General features: G+C 36.0%; 1 protein-coding gene across 1 annotated transcript in view; it reads left to right on the top strand.

Moving 5' to 3' along the window:
* The window catches only part of LPCAT1 (lysophosphatidylcholine acyltransferase 1), a 58,385-nt gene that overhangs the window by 20,890 nt on the left and 16,563 nt on the right, over nucleotides 1-20,932 (top strand). Inside the window, exons 6-9 of the mRNA XM_079302497.1 lie at nucleotides 261-319; nucleotides 5,091-5,125; nucleotides 7,569-7,623; nucleotides 11,139-11,221. Of these exons, the coding sequence (XP_079158623.1) occupies nucleotides 261-319; nucleotides 5,091-5,125; nucleotides 7,569-7,623; nucleotides 11,139-11,221 (232 nt within the window). The remainder of the gene's footprint in view (nucleotides 1-260; nucleotides 320-5,090; nucleotides 5,126-7,568; nucleotides 7,624-11,138; nucleotides 11,222-20,932) is intronic.

Below are 20,932 nucleotides of genomic sequence, written 5' to 3'. Positions count from 1 at the left end.
TGTAAGTGGTAGATGATAATTTAGATAATGTAAGCAAACGTTTTTAATTACCTATCTGCTGAAAAGGAGGCTATATATACATTGTCATTGTCCAATGCTTGCTGTTTTGATTATTTTTGAAGCTACTTTCAGATCCTGTTTTTTCACGATCAGCTACTTCCTATCAGTCTGTTAGTTGTATATTTTTTTTCTTGTTGCAGTAAATTTACTCTATACCAAAATGCACTGTAAATTAATTATGTATCATATGTGCCTTCTAGGAGCATTTATTCCTGGGGTTCCTGTACAACCAGTGGTTTTACGTTATCCAAACAAACTGGTAAGTTCAGCTTGCAGTGTTGGAAATTCAGGGCATTTTCCTTTTAAGTGCATTGGCCCTTGTGTAACCTTTTAGGTTTAAAAATTCAAAAATCATTGCTAAGTTATTGTTAGTTAAGTATTTGTTCCTTAAGCCTCAAGCAATATAGGAGTCTTAACTGAGACAGTTAAAATGTTTCTGCTCTGAAAGTTGTTCAGGTTGTTACAAGAAATAATCTACAAATGATGAGACAAATGGCAATTTCTGTCTAGGATCTGCGTTCCTAAGTGCTCCCTGTTCCTGCAGTGTGTGCTGGAGAGTTTTCTTAATGTCATTTATTGCTGGAAGATGTTTCTGCATCTCCTGCCTTTGGGGGTGTTAGTCACAAATTTCTGTGACTGGCTGAATGGTATAGGATAATGTGTTGAGGACCTCTGCACCTTTTTAAAGTGTCATCTTGTCTGTATTACATTCACTGTGCCCTTGGCTAAGGAATTAGCTAATTCGGACTAGTCCTCCAATGTAAGTTATATTCGGGTAAAATGCAGATTATAATGTTTATTTACAATAGGTGAAGTTTCTTTTTGAGCCCACTGGGGCTATTTTCATGTGCAGTCTGTCCCCTTCTGATGTAGAAGCTCCTAAGGGAGGGTGTGAAGAGTGTCAGAAATAAAATAAGGACCACCTGGTCTCTCTTATCAATGCATGTCACATCAGAAGATCTCTGACTAGCCCATTAATAACCCCTTGTTCTAAGGAAGGATTTTGATTCTTCTTGGTACCTAAGTAGCTTACAAATATTTCTATCCACCGTTCTTTTTGTCATTTACAGGTTTATGTCACTTACATAAAACATATGCTTGATTAAAAAAGAAAAGAATCCTAGCAAAGTTAATATACACAGGCCACCATTCACTCTTTGCTGAGACAAAGTGTAATGGCAATCAAATAGTTTGCAGTAACTAAACTCAAAAATTATCTTTGGAGATGCTGTGACAAGAATAGCAGCCTGATATGCTTACATAGTGCATTGTAGCAGGCAGCCTGGGACTTTTCATTACATAATTGTTATATTTTCAGGAAGAAAGATTCTTTTCTAAAAATAGTTTGAGGTTTTGATGGCACTGCCATTTAAAATGGCAAACATGCTTATGGCTTATGTCATACTTAATATGCCTTATAACTTTGTTGATGTTAAGCCCATAGCAATATAGAGCTATCAAATGTTATTTTGTAAATACCTTCAAAATCCAGGTGCATACTGAAATGTCATCATTGCCTGTAGTACATAATATGCAATATTTGTAAACCAATAGTAAATGTTCCTAATATTTTATTAACAGAAATTTTTGAGCTTTTAACATTGAAGTAAACCAATATAAATGTAAATGAAAATTTTGATCGTTTTTGTTACTACAAAACTCTAATAAAAAAATTGTAGCTAGTTATATAGATATCCATTGTGAGTTGGCATGAGTTTGTGTATGGGACTTTACTTTTTCCTACTACTTTTAATTGCTGTAAAACACTTAGTTTTCAGGGCCTTACTGTGTCATTTAACCTCCTATGATCTAATTCCTAGAGACCTTGCAAAGGTCTAAGCATTAATGACAGGGGTAGTAATTGCTACCACTGCTTTATTTTTACATGAGCTTGGGGGTTGCAGAAGAGTTGCATCAGAGTTAGGAGAAGAGGCAGAAGGAATATGGTGTGGTACACAAAAGTGAGATTTATTTTGGTTAGGATACAGAGTTAGATTATTTTGTTTCAATTACTGAGGTGTTCTTATCTCAACCTACAAGGCAAGGCTTACCTTTTCTTCCCAATTCTCCTGCCCACCCCAGGGGAGGAGTGAGCAAGCTATGTGGTACTTAGTTCCCAGCTGGGATTAAATCACAACACATGTGAGAATAGAGTAGGGAATGAATATTGGTTCTCATACACTAAGATAACATTTTTAGCAAACTTTAATTGTCTCTGGCTTTCTATTTGCTGTCTTGTTTGACTGATGCATATTATAATTTTAGGTTTAGAAAGGAACTTCTTCAGATTTTTGCTTAGCCAGTGAACTCCAGATATACATTGTGTGCAGTCACCCCACTGTGTTTTGCTTGAAGTGCCTGCTCTGATCTGTGTTCAGAGCTTTGAGTTGCACAGTACAGATGAGAACAGTCTTGGATTTAAGTGCACCTGGCTGTTTTGAGGGGCTTTTTGAGATTAGAGCCTGGGGTGAATGTAGTAGGTGTGTGCACTCTGGCATGTTTATTTCATTGTAGTCTATTCAAGAGCTAGGGAAAGCACTACTGTTCTACAGTAGGCTGAAACATGGCAAAAGTGAAGAAGTAAATTCGGGGTTTTTTCTAGTAAATAAATCTAGTTCTGGTTGCTGTAAAGAACTCTGTTTTATATTTTTTATAGAGTTGCTCTCTGAGTAGCAGTCATTTTAGGGCTTATGATTATTTGCATTAGATGACATCTCTGGTCCTGTATCAGTGCTTTTTAGTAGTAATATTTTAGTATGTTGCTCTTCTTGATGCATTAGCAGAAAGAAATTTAAGGCTTAAAATGTTTAGACGAGTTATTCAAAATTTTCTATTGGTTGTCTAGATTGTTAGTATTTTAGGTATTGGTTGCCTGACATCTATTACCTATATTCTAATTAGAATAAATGCTCTGATGTCTTCACATATAAGGTTCTCTACTGCAATCCTTTCTACAATTTTCTATTTTTCTTTGTTTCTTCATTTGAATTTTCTGTCAGAGTGCTTTAGTTATGAACTTATGAAAATATTTAAACTGTATACCTGTTTAAATTTCACAAAGCCATTTAAAATATGTTTTACATCCAAATGTCTTCCACAAGTAACTGTTCTATTTGATAAGAGGTTTGGCAGCAGCTCTTGTACAGTTTTGGTATATCAGGCTTAACTGAAGCTGTGAGAACACAGCCCATCTCCTGTTTGAAGGTTGGCTTATGATTCTCAATATCTTCTTGTGTAAAATACAAACTGGAAGACGGCTCGTCTCCCTGTTTCCTCCCGTGCTGAGGGGAAATAACAGAGGGAATAACATTCAAGGTCAAGTTGGATGGAGCTCTGGCCAACAGGATCTAGTTGAAGATGTCCCTGTTCATTGCAGGGGAGTTAGAATAGATGGCCTTAAAAGGTCCCTTCCAACCAAGTTATTGTATCATTTTATGTACTTCCACACAATTTAAAACATTCATTACTTAGATACAATAGTTTCAAAGTGTATTCAGAATGCTGTCCAAGATAATGTTGTCCAGAAGCGGAAGCTGGTAGCTGTGATAAATATATAATATCAACTTAGTTACCTAAGGAAAATCCTATTTCCCTTTGTCTGCTTGTTGTTTTTATCATAAAGATACTGACTATGCTGGTAGGAGTCTGCTAGGACATGTGAATCTGCCTGTTGCAGATCAAAATCCTGTTTTCTCCCAGGCAGCATTTGTGGCCATTATCCCTGATGCATCCTGAAGTTTTGATCAGAAGCATGATACCTGTCTCCTGTGACATTCACATTGGGAATTTCTTGCAGGATTGTTGGTAGATAACATGGCTTACTTGAGTAAGACTTACCAGCTATTCAGCATATAAGGCTGCATTCTGAAAATGCCTATGCATTGTTCAATGATCCAGACACTTTGTGGAGATCACATATTTTTTTTATCTCCCTCTGCACTGTTGCAATTTAGAGAGCTGAGTTGGAGATGTGTAGTGCTTGGTGTTCTAGAAGGCAGATTTAGTCTTTAGATAAGTTATCAGCTATCTACACTGGTTTCTCACAGTTTGTAATGAAAGTTCCTTGTGGGAAAGACAAACACCATGATGTGTTCCCTTGCGGTGTTATCAAAGACATCAAAATAGCCAGAAACACTGTAACAGTGAAACTATCCACATTGTAGTTCTACAAGATCACTATATGGAGATGGAGTATTTTTAATGCAGATAAATTGATTCCTACAGATAGACTAATCCTCTGTCATATTTTGTTTGATTGAAAGTAATTGTTAAATGTCAAGTTTTAGAATTTTAGTGGATCTTTATGACATACTCTCCAAGCTGTTGATCTGTCATTAATTGCGTTTTTTGCCTTTTATGAGTTGGTTTGCTTTCTTGTATTTTTACTTTTGATGGCCTTTTGCTCCAAATGGTAATTAAAACTTGAGTTTAACTTGATTTTTCGTGATCATGGCACATGTGATCACCTGAAATCTCTAGAATGGGTTTGGATGGTAGCATAGAACTGAACTGGAACATGTTTGGGAGTTTGAAAAAAAAGTATTTTTCTGATCAAGTCTTTCAGAATCCTGATTGTAATGAGTCTTGTTGTCTTACACTTATGACTTGAACTCTTCTTCCCAGTTAGAACAGAACTAATTTCCAGGTTTTTAGATTGTTTCATGTACACTTACATCACATCTCCAAGTAGTATGATTATGTTTCTCTGTGCTGTTTGATAGTGTTATTTAAAAATGGGATGACTTTTATTGCCATATTCCTGCCTTTTATATATTCTTTTACAGGTCTCTGTTCCCTTTTTGCATCTTGCTAACTTCTTTTACTGCTGTTTGTCCTTTCTTACTGTTTAATTTTGTCCATATAGCTGTATGAAAGATGGGCTGATACCTAACAGGGTTAAGAACTTTTGCCAAGATAGCATAGAAGTTTCCATGAAAACTTCTTAGTCCTATATTGTCAGTTATGCTGTGTGCAATGTAAAAAGTTGAAAGCACAATAATTAATTGCAAATTTCACACTTCTTTTCTTAGGACACAATCACATGGACATGGCAAGGGCCAGGGGCGTAAGTGGTTCATGTTTTATTGCTTTTATCATTGCTTTCTTCAATTAATTTTTATTTATATGACTTAGATGCATATATAGTCAACCATTTGCTATTTATTTGATTATTCTTTAGGATTCATTTCTCTTTTATCTATTATTCTGTAATTATACTAATAGTCATTAGGAGGAATCCAAGTGTAAACAATATACTTCTGCTTCTATGATTCTGTTGGTTTGCAGAATGAATTTTGCATTTTTATTTCAATTTTTTTTTTTTTTTGGCCAAGTGCCTGAAGTAAAACAACTAGCTTCTGCTCTACATGTTCTATATACTGCAAGTGGATTTGGTATCTTACTGTATAAAATCTAGGGATATTGTTTGAAATTGGTGTAATCTCACGAAAACAGTTGACCCATTCAAAGAATTTGGAGATGCTGTTTCCATTATCTTGTCTGAATATAATTTTGACCTTTTTTTTAAACAGAATCTTATTCTGGAAGTTCTTAAGCAAATTTATATAATATAAAATATTAAACAAAGCATTTCTTCCTTATTTAAAAAGTTTTAAGCATTATTTTCTCATTGGGATTTGAGTAGAAATTCCAAAATGTTGGTTAATGCTTTGTATTGTTTTGAACATCCCACGTGAGATGCTATATTTTAGTAGTAATGAGGAAACCATGGGGATTAGTCAAGGTTCAAGTAATTTAGAATTTTGTCATTTAAGTTTTGCACTTAGGAACCAGGTCTAATCAAGGACATGATTTGGAGACTTGAGGAAATTGCTGATCACTTCCAAAGTTTCAGCTTACAATTAATTTGTCTCTTTGGAAATAGAGTCCATGGTTGTGTATAACATAAATAGACACTGCAGCATTTGTGGCATAAAGGGATTTCTGTTTTCATGATCTCCTACCTCTTCCCTTGCATTTGCACTGCTATTCATATAAAAAAGTAACTCAGCCATAGGAAGAAAGGCGAGTAGTTTACTTCCACTTTAGTATCCAGAGGACTCAAGAATATATAGGAGGAGGGAAGAAACTTGTAGGTGTGTTGCTTCAGATCACTGTAATGTCTACAAAACCCTTCTTCTGAAGTGTTGACCTCTGCTAATAAAGTTACATTAAATTAAAGCTGAATCAGAATCTGCCACAGCATGTGATGTTATACAAATTGACTGGGTCAGTTTAAATTACAGCTTGGCTTAATTAGGATTAATTCTCCTGGGTGACCTAAAATGTATTTGTGATGTCTTAGCAGAAAATACCATTAAGACTGATAACAGGCTTCCTTTTCTCAGCAAACGTATATAGTGTTAGCCAAAACATGATCTGGAAATGTTTCTCTATCTAGGAGTATTCTGTTTATTTAAAGGTGCTGTAGCTTGTCAGATGGTTTGACAACTTGATACATGCAAACTTAAACACTTTCTTACACTTATTGAAAGTAATGTTTTTACTACTGTGACAGTATTCAGAGCAGATCAACTGAATCTTCCTTGAAAACAAAAAACTACTGTAGTTGAGTTTGATACAGTTCTATCAGTTTTAAATCTTTATTTAAATTCAGGGTTTAATCTTTGAGGATTATAGCGATGGCTGAAAGAAAAGTTTACTTGTAACTTACTGGAGGTTTTTAATGCTCTTGAACAAGGACCTAGAAACTAGACTTTGTGTTTCTGTCACGGATGTAAATTTCAAATCACAGGCTGCATTGTTGTTCCTTTTTTTTTTTTTTTTTTTTCTCTAGTGTGTTGGAAGCTCAATAAGGAGGAGGGTGAAAATGTTTTGCAGCCCTACATGGTTGTATAAAAAAAAATGAGTGGGGTTTTGCTTCTAGGAACTGCACTTTATCTGTATCAGAGGATTTTTGACCAGTCTTCCCCTCACAATGATTGACTGCTGTATCTACTTAGCTACTCTGTGAAAATATGGCTACTTGACACTGCTCCCTAATTTAGCCTTACTAAATCCTTTCCTGGATTTGAATCTTAATGCTTTCTAAGGTCAAGTTGATTCCAGTTATCTTGTATCTTAGGCTATTAAAACACAGGTACTGCATTCCATTAGCAGGCTTTGGAAGTATAATGAACTTTGGTCCCGATCTGAGGTAATGATAAAATCTAGAGGTTGCATAATTAATCTTGTCAACTCTGTGCTGAAATCAGCATTTTTCTGAAACAGTCTTACTCTTCCTTTAACATGTTATGCATATATTACCTTTCACTGCTTGTCTTCCTGATTTTGACTATTTTAAGATGTTAATTCAGTGTAAACTACTTTTGTTCCACCTTACAGAATGTAATGTGTAGAAGTACTTTCAAAGGCCTTTTCTGTTAATTTTTATCTGAATATGTTTGTACCTACATGTAGGGTGCTATGCAAAGACTTTGGAGCATGATGTATTATAGTTTCATTGCCTTTTTTTTTCTCCATCCTTCCCTATCTTGTTCCCCTTCTAGGTTTGAAATTCTGTGGCTTACTTTATGTCAATTTCACAATTCCGTGGAAATCGAGGTCAGTAAAAAAAACTTCAGTGTATTGAAGCTGTTGCAGAATTCATAATATTGTACTTAATTCCGTAGTAAAAGTTTGCATTCACATCTTGTATGTCTCTGTAAAAGAAGGTTAAGATACCACATATATTTTCGACAAATGGCTTCTGCCTCTGAAAATACAGTTTCAAAAAAGAAATAACAAAATACAATTTTCCTGTTGGCATAAGACTTTATTTTTTTACTGATTTGAATTGAGTTGATACATTTCTGGCTCAGTTTAAAGAGTCTTTTGTGAACATATTTTTTGTCTTCTAATGGCCTGATTGCTGTTTCGAGTAGTGTACCAACTTTGTATGTTAGACATTCAAGTGTGTGAATGCTGATGTACAAACTGAGGACTGTCTCGTAGAGATACACTGTAGGTGGTTTCTCGTAGGCCACAAAAGTCATTTAATGCCTGGCTAATATTTTTATTAGGCTGCACTGTTAAGAATGTGAAATTGGAAAACACAAAGAAAACTTATCTATATTCTTAACTTTGTTTTGAGGAAAATACTGTAATTTTAAGGCTGAAGACTATTGTAGTGAAAACATGGAAACAATTACAGCCTTTCCTTTCAACTTGTTGTCCTTATGTATTTTACACAGAGTAATGACATGTCCACATTTTTGTGGACAATTACAGTATTTGAAAAGTGTTACATAGGATATTTGACAGATGTTGTGCAATTCTTTTTTTTGAATAATGAAGCAGCTATTTATCTCTGACAGATGGAACTGATGGCAGGGTAAATCAGTAGGAAGAACTATTGCATGTTTGCATACAGTGTTACAATAGTAACATATATTGCATGCTAATAACTGTACTTGCCATTGCTCTGTGTTTGCTTATTTTTGCAATCAATTATTCTCAAAATTGATGGATGTGCAAAACACCAGCCACTCAATAGTTGTATATGTTGCAAAAATTTGTGGCTTATGTTATCAATTTAGTTGGATGAAAAACAAATGTGATTTCCAGAATAGCGGCCTGTGTTTTGCAGAAGGGCTAAGACAAACCAGCTGGCTGGCAGGATTTCTACCCTCTCTCAGGAGCATGGTTTTCTGCCCTAGGCAAGTAAAATGGGTTCTTTCACACAGGAGTGAACACTGCTGAGCTTTCTTGATTTTTGAGGCAGCAGCTGCTAGCAGATGTTGAGTTTCTGTAGCTCTTACAGATCTTGCATAACAAGCTATGATCTTTTGTAGATCTTGGGGGGAAAAAAGCAAACTGACTAGTGACCTTCTGAAATACTCCATCCTAAAACAGGAGTTGGCAGATGATAGAGGAGCAGTCTGCAAGATTGCTTTCAAGTATGAGGCAGAGTATTTGAGAGCTGCTTGTTGAATCTGTTTTTGTAAGGAAGTGCAGTGAGGACTAGTAACATATAGGAAAAATTAGTTGTTTTGTGTTCAAAGTCTTATTTTTCCCCTGGTCTCTGCAGCTTATTGATTGATACTCCTGCTCTGTTCCATCAACACATGGCATATACCTACCAGGCTGGATACCACAGTTAGAGCTGGTGATCCAATAACTCACAAAACAACACAACTTCAGTGTTGGTTTTTTTTTTGTTTTTTTTTATTAAATGATAGCCAGTAAGATTTAACAGCCAGCAATCAGGATCCAAAGTTAGCTAGTCTGGGCTTCTCTGCATATGATACATGTTCTGGTATATTGTGTGTCCATCCAGTATGTGTATTGAGAAGCAAGCATCTATGTAGGTTTTATAGTAGATTTCTGTAAATATTGGCCCATCCACCCATCCTGTACTTAGAACTGGCATGCTGGCAATGTTGTGAAGAAGAAAGAATATATGATCATCTGCACATGTAGTTTGTTTTGGCTCGTGTCTGTTTGTTTTACTGACCTGTCAACTTCAGTGTTCATACATCCACGACAGTCTGCAGCAGCTGAGAATTCTTCTCTTAGTTTTGTTAGTGATGTTGAAATAATTGTGCTATTTATGTCAAGTTAGGCACAGACATGTAGAGCACCTCTGAAATCACCACATATTCAAACTTCTCCTGTGCTTGGACAAATTACTTAATAGCCATTTAAAACACAAATAAGTGGAATGAGGTTTGGAAGCTGAAGGAACAGTCTTTCCATCTCTAACTTCACAGCCTTGGTGGTTTTGTATATTACGTGTGGCTGGTGTACCTGCTTGTAGTGTAAACCTGGAAGACAGGAGTCATGTTTTCAGCTGCAATGGTGCATATATGGAAAATTCCAGCAAAATTCAGAATAAATCCAGTATTTGTCTGTTACAGGAAACAGATCAATGTCTAATGGCAGTGTTTGGGTACTGTTGATCATACTGTTATGTGATTTTAATAATACAGCTAGCTTCGTGGTTATCGAGAAGTATTTGCTGAAATTATAAACTTGAAAATAGAGACTAACAACTGTATCCAGTTGTTAGTTTCTGTTTTAAAGACCAGTGTGAAATTTCTGGATCATAATTACCATTTTCACTACCCATAGGTAATTATATGTACCACAACTAAGCTTCTTGCAGCATTTTTTTTCTAATTCAGAGGCTTTGCACGGGATTGTGTAAGCATTTTGCTCAGTGCATAAATTATCTCATTGTGATGTGCTACTAAGAGAGTTGTCTGTCTGGTAGGAGTAGGAGTGGTGATCAGAGTGCTCCCTTCTTGTTCCTCCCATCTGAGAAGTTAGTTACTTGGCAGAACGAAATGTTTTGAAGTTTTTTTATGGGTGAGACTGGCCATGATCTTGGGGCTTATGTAATTTTTCAATGGGCACTTAAAAACAGCTTAAAATGCTGGAAGATATTTTAATGTAGGCCATGCCATTCTGAAAGCCACCCTTTCTGTTGTGGGTCTCCAGCAGTTCTGGTTTAATTTTCCACTTTCCAACACCAACTGCTCTGTGGTTCCCTGGTCATCTGCATTCATTTAGATTTTTTCTTTCAGTGCAGTGTTAATGGCTGATGTCCAATTTGAAGGGAGAAAATTTTCAACACATCTAATAGCAGGAAATAAAAACATTTCTACATACATTAGGCAGTCATACATGATTTCAAAAAGTGCAGAGGGGATAGTAAATACCTCTTGTCCTTAAAATTTGGATTCTTAATATTTAAGCTATAGAACAATAGCACGTGCTTTTTTTTTTTTTTTTTTTTTTTTAATCTGGAAAGAGTTGAATAATACAGGATGTAAGTGAGGTTTGTGCAAGAAAATGCTAATACTTCTAAATTATTAAATTCTGAGTCTCACTTAGGGAATTAGGATAAAGCTTTGCTTGGATTCCATGAGGTAAGAAATGAGCAGACCCAAAGTTATATGAATTTCTAGGACCCTGACATATCCTTAAGTATTTAGAAGTTTAATTTTTAATATTTTCTGTAGTCTTAATATAATTTTGTGAATAACAACAAGCTGTATACAAATTTCACCATAGTGCTGTGAGAGATTGTTTAAAATGTTAAATATTTTTGGTATAATTCAGTTTTCTGTATGCAGTTTCTACCCGTGTATACTCCTTCAGAAGAAGAAAGAAAAAATCCAGTGTTATACGCCAATAACGTCAGACGTGTAATGGCAGAGTAAGTATGTTTCAATTCTGCATAAAAATAGATGTGTCATTTTAAGTTTAGACTGAAGAAAAGATCAAGTCAATGTGGTTGTCTGCCTACAAAGAGCCTTTTAGTCTGCAGGAGTGTCTGCAAGACCTCTTACATAGCAGTTACTTTCCCCTCTGAGGAGGCCAGGGAGCCACAAACGCAGCAAGAACTGTAGGGGTTGATGGGTTTGGAATATTTTTTGGGGTTGGTTGTTTTGGTTTGGTTTGGTTTTTTGTTTTTTTTTTTAACATGCCTTCAAATGACAAGCCAGTTGTGCTTGCTCCAGTGGGTATTTAGTATTTTGGGGGAAGGATATGGTTGAATTTTAGGTAAGTTAATGACCTGAATTTTGTGCTATTGGGGTTGCATTTTAAGCTGTGACTGTTTTAATGAGGTTAAGAGTAGTTTCATGTAATAATTGTTAGCCTGTGGCTATTTCAAACAATAAAGCACAATGAAGTGGCTTTACTTCCATTGGAAACAGAGGGCTGATGCAATGCAAATTAATTGAAGTTAATGTTAACATTTTTCTGTAGGTTATAATAAAGGCAACATTTAATATTTTCACTCTTGTTGCATTTTTATTAATGTCTTTTTATTTTATGTACTTTCAGTAAATCCTCCATTAGTCAGTAGATAACTCTTTTCCATATTTACACTGAACCCTCACACCTGTGGTCACTATGAACTCTTGAGAGGTTTATGTATCTTCCTAATCCTGATTTTGAAAGAACTTGTAAAATTGTAATTCCTTTGTTTAACTTCTCTTCTGTTTTCAAGTGTCCAATTTAAGCCAAAAGCCAGTTTGTAGGTAGTAACTGAGAATTCTTGTCTGGTTGAACCCAGGTCTGTTAATTTCCTTAAGGATGTTGGGACAGTAATTTAACAATAGATCTATAATACAAAAGTACATTCCTCACAAGAGAAAATAACAAAAGGACCTGTTGGAATCATCCTGTCTTGGAGTCAAAAATCTTTGAGGCACTGGCCTCTAAGACTTCTGTATTTAGTTAAAGACCATCACCTGGCAGGCGTTGTCCTCAGATTTTGTGTAGAAGGCCAGGTTACTAAATCTTTGTTCTGAACTCTGCTCCAATCACATAACAGAGATTGTTTGCTATAAGGAAAATTTTTGAAAGTGTACGAAAGTTTACAAGTGACATGTCACAAGCCTTCCTTCCCAAGTGCACTTGGGAGGAAAGATGTGATTGTTTCTCCCTCCTACCCCTGAAGAATTAAGCATTTGTGGTCACAGAAGAGGAATGGCAGATGTAATGAGAAGATTGTCAGAAAGATGTCAAAAATGACTTGCTTTGGGATGAAGCAGGGGCTCTGGAAGCTGTGTTGATGTGAATGGGAAAACAAATGTGTTTGGCTATCAAAGTTTTGAAGTTAAAATGCAGATGGGAATGAAATGATGTTAATGCGTCGGTACCACATTTAATTGTAGAGCAGTTAACATCAACATAATTAAAAATTATTTACTTCTGACTGCTTCTAGGTGCTTTCTTGTTGTGTCAGTTCTCCAGATTTTCCCAGTTTATTCGTGCAGCTAGCTTTTGGTATAGGAGATTGCTTTACCAGCTCAAATGCTGTCAAGGCTGTTCTGGAGCTGTACCAGTTGCAACTCAAGTACCTCAGGTGCTGTTTGGTGCTAGCATTGCACTCTGAATTGCTGGATAAAGGACAATATTGCTGCTTTGTCTAGATTTGTCCTGCTTTTCTTGAGGATTGAGTCAGTGGCAATGTAGCATCTTGTTTTCAAGAGTTCCTTTTGGGATCTCTTTAAATGACTGCTTACACCTCCTCCCCATCATATTCCTCTGGAAGAAGAGTCTAATTCTGCTGGATATTTTACTGCATCAAAGGTGGCACTCCCAGGTAATAATGTACTTTTGAGTCTAGAACCAATGTTGTTGAAATCTTGTATCTTGCTCTTGATTTCAGAGGGGGTTGATAGAAGTTGAGTGCAGCAGTAGATACAGTTTCTACTCTTAAAATGGTTTGCCTGCATAATAATTTTTATTTGTGAACAGCTTCTATGTAGTATTGAACACAGCATTTGACAAGATGTCTGTATCTTATTTTGCTTCTGCTTGTTGGCTCTGAAGAATTTTTGGTTTATCCATATTTAACTAACTTTGCTGTGGGTGGCCACAGATGTGAGTGATGGTGGTCTTTAGATACTCAATTTATATATATCTATTTATATATATATATATATATGTGAACATGAGCTATTTTGTTGAGGAGGTGCTGTCATTCACAGAGATTGCTTCTTTAGGACATTAGTTTCTTGTATGTTGGATGAATTTACTTGTCCAAAAAGGGAAATCCAAAGTGTGCCTGTGTTATCAGAACTGAAAGTACTCCTACAGGGTAGGCACTGCTGCTGAACACGCTTGCCATCCTTTGGGTCATTTTCTTAATTTGCACAAAAGGTATGTGCAGAATAGATTAATCTGCTGTTTAAAATATGGCCCCTACTTATACCTTAACAATATGCTTCACTTTTAATTTTCTCATACAATCTATTTTTTAATAAGTCTGTTTTCTTTGGTCTTTCTGGCCTTGTTCTCACTCCTACTCATCAATGCCTGTGTCACCCACAACATGCTATCAAGAGTTGTGTTTAGAGTCACTTTCATAAAGTATGGTACTGTTCTGAGCTTTAATTCACTTATTGTGTTCTTTATTGCTCTAACAAAATTCTGAAACCACTCTACTAATAAATCAAGCCACAGAGGTAAATATTATATTGCCTTACTTTTGTATTACTTAAGCAAAATAATCGTTTTGGTCTTCATATACATAAGCTATTGTCATATTATGTTGATGGTAGTCAACATGGATTGTTTTGGTCTGTTAATTTATTGAGTTCCACAGTGTCTTCTATATATTTTCTACTTGAGTGTCAAACTTTCTGGCCCATGTTGTTTTTTGGAGGGTTTTTTTTTTTTTGTTATCTTCAAATTAATAAGTAAGAATTTATTGGAACTATGTTAAATTGTAAAATTGTCAGCCACTTGAGACTTCAATCTACTTGAGACTTCAATCTCAGCTTTTTTAGAATTATTAGGAACAAATCACCTACCTTGCTATCACATGTTTTTATTTATTTCTAAATATTTGTCAGTGGTATCTTTGCCACTCTTAGAGCATTGGGAAATATTCATAAGATATGTTGTCTTAATTGTTTCTCATTGCAAAGTATTGCACATGACAGTGTTTTTTATTGCCTAATGACAATTTTGCTATCCTTAGATAGTAGTTAGTTGTGTTATTTCTTGCATTTTTTTCTTATGCTTTAATAAGTGTTATGCTTCTTAGCTGCATCAGTTGCAACTTTTTATCCAGTTTTACCTTTCTTTGTAGTTTTGCTGTGTCATACTTCCTAATTTACTGATAGCTATCTAAAGAATGACTTGTTTTGTGGTTTGTTTGGAGTATTTTCCCCAAAAGAAATATATTAGTAGCCTCTTTTCATTGTGGAGTTGTACCTCATTTGCTACTGTTCTTAAATGCCTAATTTTCATTAGCAACTGTATTCTGAAAGACATCTCTTAGTTGTAATCAAAGCATTGTTTAGGGTATAGAAATCCTGTTTGAAGAAAAAAGTAAATAACTTTTACTCCCACTTTGGGGGGAAAAAAAGTTTGTTACCCTGCTGTTCTATAGGACTCAAATATGTTTGAAAGAACTATGTCCGTAGCTAAGCTTTTAGTTAGTTGCAAAATTTTTGTTCATTTTATATCAATGCATTCACTGGGTGCAATACCAGCCAGTGGTAGTGCAGGCAGGTGATGGGGAATATCTGCACTGCAGGCTCTTTGTGCAATTCTAAAGTAACCTCACCTGTAGTTATAAATACAAGCTGACTTGATGATGGTACACAGACCCACAGGCCACCTATTAACATGCAAACACAATTTGTTTTCCTTTAGTTTTAGTTTCTCCTAAAGACTATCTTCAAAATAGGGAAGAATATGGTTAGCTGGTACAAGTTAGGAAAAAATGGAAGACAAAATATTGCAAATTTGCTAAGTTTTTTGGGGTTTTTTTTTGCATGTAGCAGATGTTGAGACTGAAACTTGTTGAAAACCAGACACCTTTACCCCTTTGTTTTTCAAAACTGTAGCACCTCAGAACCGTAGTTCTTTTGGTACTCCTGATTTGAGCATTTTCTTTTCCTAGATCTTTTGAGTGTTAAACTCAGCATTGTAATAACATGTGTGATGCTGTCCAGGAGTTCTGAAGCTTCATTTTTGATGAGCCCAGAAAGGCAGCCTTCCTGTAGAAACAGCAAAATATCATAGTCCAGTTTGCATTTTTCCAATAATGTTGCTTTTCTTCCTCACTTACAGATATGTGTAGAGATGTGTTTTTATATTTACAGGTGATGCTGAAATTTATTAAAGTGCAGCATGTTAGACATGGAACTGCAAACATCTGTCCTCCTGATGTTTTCTGTCAGGTGCTTGCCAGGATCACTTTCCCCGTGTTGCAGCATGTCATACAGTTAAAGCACTGACTTTACCAGCTTGATATATGAGCTTTACATTTTGCATTTGAGAAAGTAGTACTTTTATCCAGCATGCTGGTAAAGGCAAAAAATATTACAGATAGTCTTCTGTGTCCATCTTCCCTTTTGTCATCTTCTACACAGTCAAAATCAGGGTTTGTTTTTATTCTTGGAGGCTCTGACAGCATCAGAATGTGATCTTTGCCATCATATGTGATAGAGCAATGCTAGTTGCTGAAGAGTAGCCTTGAGCCTGTGAGTTTACAGTAGCTTACTGGTCTGACTTGTGGCTATTTGTTGTATTCAGTGGCCTGTTGAATCTAGCTTTGGAAAAACTGCTGTGCTCTGTGCCTGTGCTGTCTGAAGTTGTGTGTGCAATTCTGCACAGGTACTGTTTGAATGCTCAGCATTCAACTTTGAAATCCGAACTGGTTTTTTGGCATTTTTGTCCCATTAAAGGCGTAAAATCAGTATAAGTGGAATTACTGTAGTACTGGAGTTAACACACATCCATTTGAACCATTGATGGTGAAGGGTCTAGAGGGTAAATCAAGTGAGAAGTGGCTGAGGGAGCTGGGGCTGCTTAGCCTGGAGAGAAGGAGGCTGAGGAGGACCTTACTGCTCTCTATAAACTGCCTGAAAGGAGGTTGTTCCAAGCTGTGGGTTGGCCTCTTGTCTGACACAGCCAGTGATAAGATGAAATAGCCTCAAGCTGCTCCAGGGGAGGTTTAGGTTGAAGATCAGGAAGAATTTCTTCATGGAAAGTGTTGTTAAATATTAGAATAGGCTGCTCAGGGAGGTGTTCAGGAAACAACTGGCTGTGGCACCATGGTCTAGTTGAAAGGACAGTAATGAGTCAAAGATTGGACTTGATGATCTCATAGGTATTTTCCCACCTTAAAGGTTATGTGCATTGCTTGGATTTCAGGCCATATACAAAAATGGAGATGAGAAATACATTGTGCACTCTGTTCATTTCTGTGAACTCTGAGTGTGGCAGGTGGCGAACATAATCACAGAACAGGGCTAACTCTGCAGCTTCTTGCTACGTTTATTTTCTCAACAAAGAAATAATTTTTTTAAAGTTAAGTAATACTTTGCAACAGTCTGGTTTGAACTGGTTTTTGAAAGCTAACAACACAAGGAGAACCTCCTTTGTTTTTTACCCTTTGAAGATTTGTGTTGGTCTAGAAGATCAACAATTACAGGACCCATTTTCAAACAACACCAGGCAAAAATACAGCTGTTGCCAACTTCTTTTTCTGCCTAAAAATTAAACCATTATGAGATAATAGATTCCTTATGTGAACTTCAGATTCATGACTGGACCTTCTCTTGCTTGGAGAATGTCACAAAGTTGTAGACTGAGGAGAGAAAAGGGACAAAGGGACCATCTACTCTGGCCTTCCAAAACGAAATAGTTGGCATCTCTTCAGCTTGGGAAAGGATGGGGGGGAAAAAAGAGTGGAGGGTTGTTTGAAGGTCAGGCAAATCTTCAGTGTTCTGGAAAAGCATACTAAAGTTTTGCTTTTCATAGCAGAAGAGATGGAAAGCACTCAACAGTAGATCAGCTGAAAGTAAATGGAGTAAGTCTTTAAAGTGTGCAAAATTGTGGCATTCATTACCAGATAGCTAAAATTACTTCATTGGAGCTGAGATGTACTGTAAAAAATGTGGTTAATTAGTGGTACCAAAAGTCTCTGGTTCAGGAAGTTAGTAGTGTCTGTACACAAATGTCCACTGTGTTTTGTGTGTCTTTTTGCTGAACATCTGATAATGAAGAAAAATACCAAATTAGATAGAATCCTAATGTTTTTAGTACCCAATACAGATTGTAGTTAATTTAAAGGGTTTTTTTTTGAGCAGCCTGTGAAATATTCCCTTGATTAGTTCACAGTTCTGCTTATGAACAATGTAAAACATTTTGAGAATGTTTTTGTTGAAATGTAAATTTCGAATGTCACAATATTGCCTGTACTAGTTTCTCTCACTTTACATAATATTCCAGCAGTCACATTCTGTTTTGTGTTTGGCATTTTGCATGCATAGTGGATTGGTATGCAGAAAATGAGGAAGTTAGTAATTCATCTTATATTATGACTGCACAAATGTTAGACATAGGGAGCTGTTTGGTGTAAGACACCAGGATATAACAAGTACAATTGTTGTGTTTAACAGACTGGGTTTGCAGGAAAGCTTTTGGGGTTTTGTTTCATTTGAGTTTATATTTTCAAGTAACTTGCTGACTTTGAAACTTAATGTAGTGTGATATCATGATGGGTAAATAGCCAGCATCTTGTAGAGGACAAGGAAGGAAAAAGTCTCAGACATTCATGTCAGGCCATATAAATCTGCTGGACTTTTTAAAAGGCTGAGCTCACATTAACTGAGTGGAAAAGCAGAGGTAGTTTGAAGAAAAGAGGAGGGGAAATGTTTCAAATGAAGTTATGGGAAAAGTTGTTTTATTTTTAGTTTATTAAAAACATGTGATTTGCATCTCAAATTGAAAATACCTTTTTGTTTTCTCCAATTGAAGTAGAAGATGATTGTCCTTGAGGATAAGTTAGAATAATTTGATAGCTGGTTCTGTAGAAAAAAAATCCTGTGAGTTGCAGTTGTACTGAGGCCTTACAGTGAACTATAATATGCCAAGTTTAATTCTAAGAAAATAAAAAATTCACTAGTCTTAACATAAATAATGAATTTTATATGTTCCCCAGCTTCAGTTTCTTCAACATTCTGAGCTGAAATCAAAGTCCTTTAAGCTGCTACCTCTATACAGCTTGTAATTTTTCTACTGAACTCAAGAGCCCCTTGAACTCCATCTGGCCTTGGCTGATTCTGTGATTGAACTTTGCTTTGAGCAGAAGTTCCTTCCTTGCTTCTGATCTTTGTTATTGTCAAAGTCTGGATGTATATGTACCCTGTTTAAGTTAATTTGGTTTTTTTTTAAGTCCAGCAGCTTGAAAATTACAACAGGTGAACAACAAAAGCTGCTTTTGTCTTTCTGAATCCCATTTTGTATGTGTTGATGTGAAACATACATGCAAGTATTAATTATAGTGGGGATTTTCCTTTACTGATAGCAATATAAGTCTGACCCAACTATCACCTTTTTTGTAAGGGGTAGACAAAGCTATAAAAAGATGCAGGTTGTGTTTCCCCCTTGTGGTTTGGCTGAGTCTGAAATGACCCTGGCTTTTGTTTGAAATTTATTTTGCATCTTAAGTTTGGTTTTGATTTTTTTAATTCCTCTTTGGCTAGACTCCTTCAACATAATCTAGGACCATAATTTAGCAGCTATTTAAATTTGGCATTGCTTCTGGGCTGGCAGTCAGTCAGACTTCAACCCTTCCTCCAGGTTGAGTGCCCTGATCTTTCTTAGTCATCTTTCTTTTGATGTGTTGGAGAAGCATCTTGCTGTTGGTTTTAACAAGCTGTTGTTTCTTGCTTTGGCTTGCCACCTTATGGTTATGTTTTAACTTGCCCATCTCCTCTGTATCCCTTTAGAGAATGCTTGAGTTTCTTTTGTTTCTTTAAAGTCTTTATTTTAATTGCCACACTTAATCCGTTTCAATGACACTAATTTTTTTTTTTTCCCTTTCATAATTTAAATGTCTTACCACTTCTTGTGATTACCTAATATGTCCCACAGAGGAGCACTGTTTCAGTTTCCTAATTTATTTTTAACAAGCTTCCCTTTTTGCATGTAGTTCCCATGCTTCAACTGATTGTCTGTACATTGTGTATTTCTGTTACATGCTATACTGAGTGTGGCCTGGAGAACTAAGGAATTTTGGTGTAATGTGCTTGGCTGGACTAGGTCCTTGTTTATTGCCCCATTGTTTTATGGAGCTGCTCTGGGTAGTACTACCTGTAGTATGTCCTTGTTGGAGACAGTTGGCATGGATGTCTGTAGGGATGATTGAGTGCACAGACAGTACAAAAGAGGGGAGTAGGAAGTAACCTCGACTGGCTGGACAGGCTCTACTTCTTTCATCTACTCCTTTTTCTTCTTCTGAGGAAAATGGATTAGGGATTGTAAAATACCAGTGATTTCATCTTGTATCATGCAATACTATATTGAATTCTATAAAACAAAAGTCTTGACGTGCTTACAAAACCTGATCTCTAAGTCAGGTTGAACTTGGAAATGGATTTAAATCCCCACAGCATGGAGGGATTCTTCATCTGTATTTTGTGCATTTGTTGCTATGTTAACTGTAAGTCTGTGGAGGAGCTAAGGTATCAGAACAATCTTGTCCGTTCCATTAAGGTGGTTTACTGATTTACAAATACTGCTGGAACACTTCTTAGGAGGAGTGGATTGATGAAGCAAGAAGAGATGAAGCAGAGAGAATTTTGGAGTAACTGGATTTAATTGCTTAGATCACCAGTATGAGGCAATTTAATCTTCAACACTCCGCTTTTAAGATGACTTTTCTATGTACATAAATCATTTGGTTTAGTTGGCTTTCTCCTTTTGTTCCTTTCTCTTTGTTCCTCCTTAGGAAGGGGGAGGCTGTTCAACCAAGATCACTACCTTCTAATTCCTTGTTTTGTGCATAAATAGCTTATAAATACTTTTTTTACCATATTTGGTACTTTTGAGTTTGAATATTTACTAGTGAGATGGTCTTCCTGAATGTTTAACCTTCTCAGCCTTAAAGAGAAGAGAGAAACCCTGATCAGTACTTGTTAAAAAGGTTTAGTGCATATCTATATATCCAAATTCCTGAAGTTAGATAATTGATTGGTGGACAGAATAGAACTGGCTTATGTTATTTACCTTGATATTCAAAGGCCTTGGAATGAGATTCTGAGGAAGAGACTGTTTGATAGAAATGGTTTGCTTTAGTAATAACTATTACAGATCAAACCATTTCTAATACATAGAAATGAATGCAGAGTTTTCATCAAAATTAGTGTGGCAAGCAATTGTCAAGATTTCATCAAAATAGAAAAGGTTGCCTAAAGGAGACAATGTTCCTTGCTACCATAAGTAAAATCAAGTATAATAAAAAATATGGCAGGTGAGTAACTTATATGAAGCTGTGTCGGCTTTCTAAATTGCATCTTATGTTTGTATGCTGAATTCTTAAAGACCTCTTTCACACCTCAGTGTCATTCTCTCAACTTTGCCACAGCAAATGCAGGGCAGCTACAATATC

This window comes from Erithacus rubecula (assembly GCF_903797595.1).
Source record: "Erithacus rubecula genome assembly, chromosome: 3".
NCBI classification, from domain to species: domain Eukaryota; kingdom Metazoa; phylum Chordata; class Aves; order Passeriformes; family Muscicapidae; genus Erithacus; species Erithacus rubecula.
The sequence above is the reverse complement of the archived record's forward strand: the minus strand, read 5'-3'. Positions and strand labels throughout refer to the sequence as shown.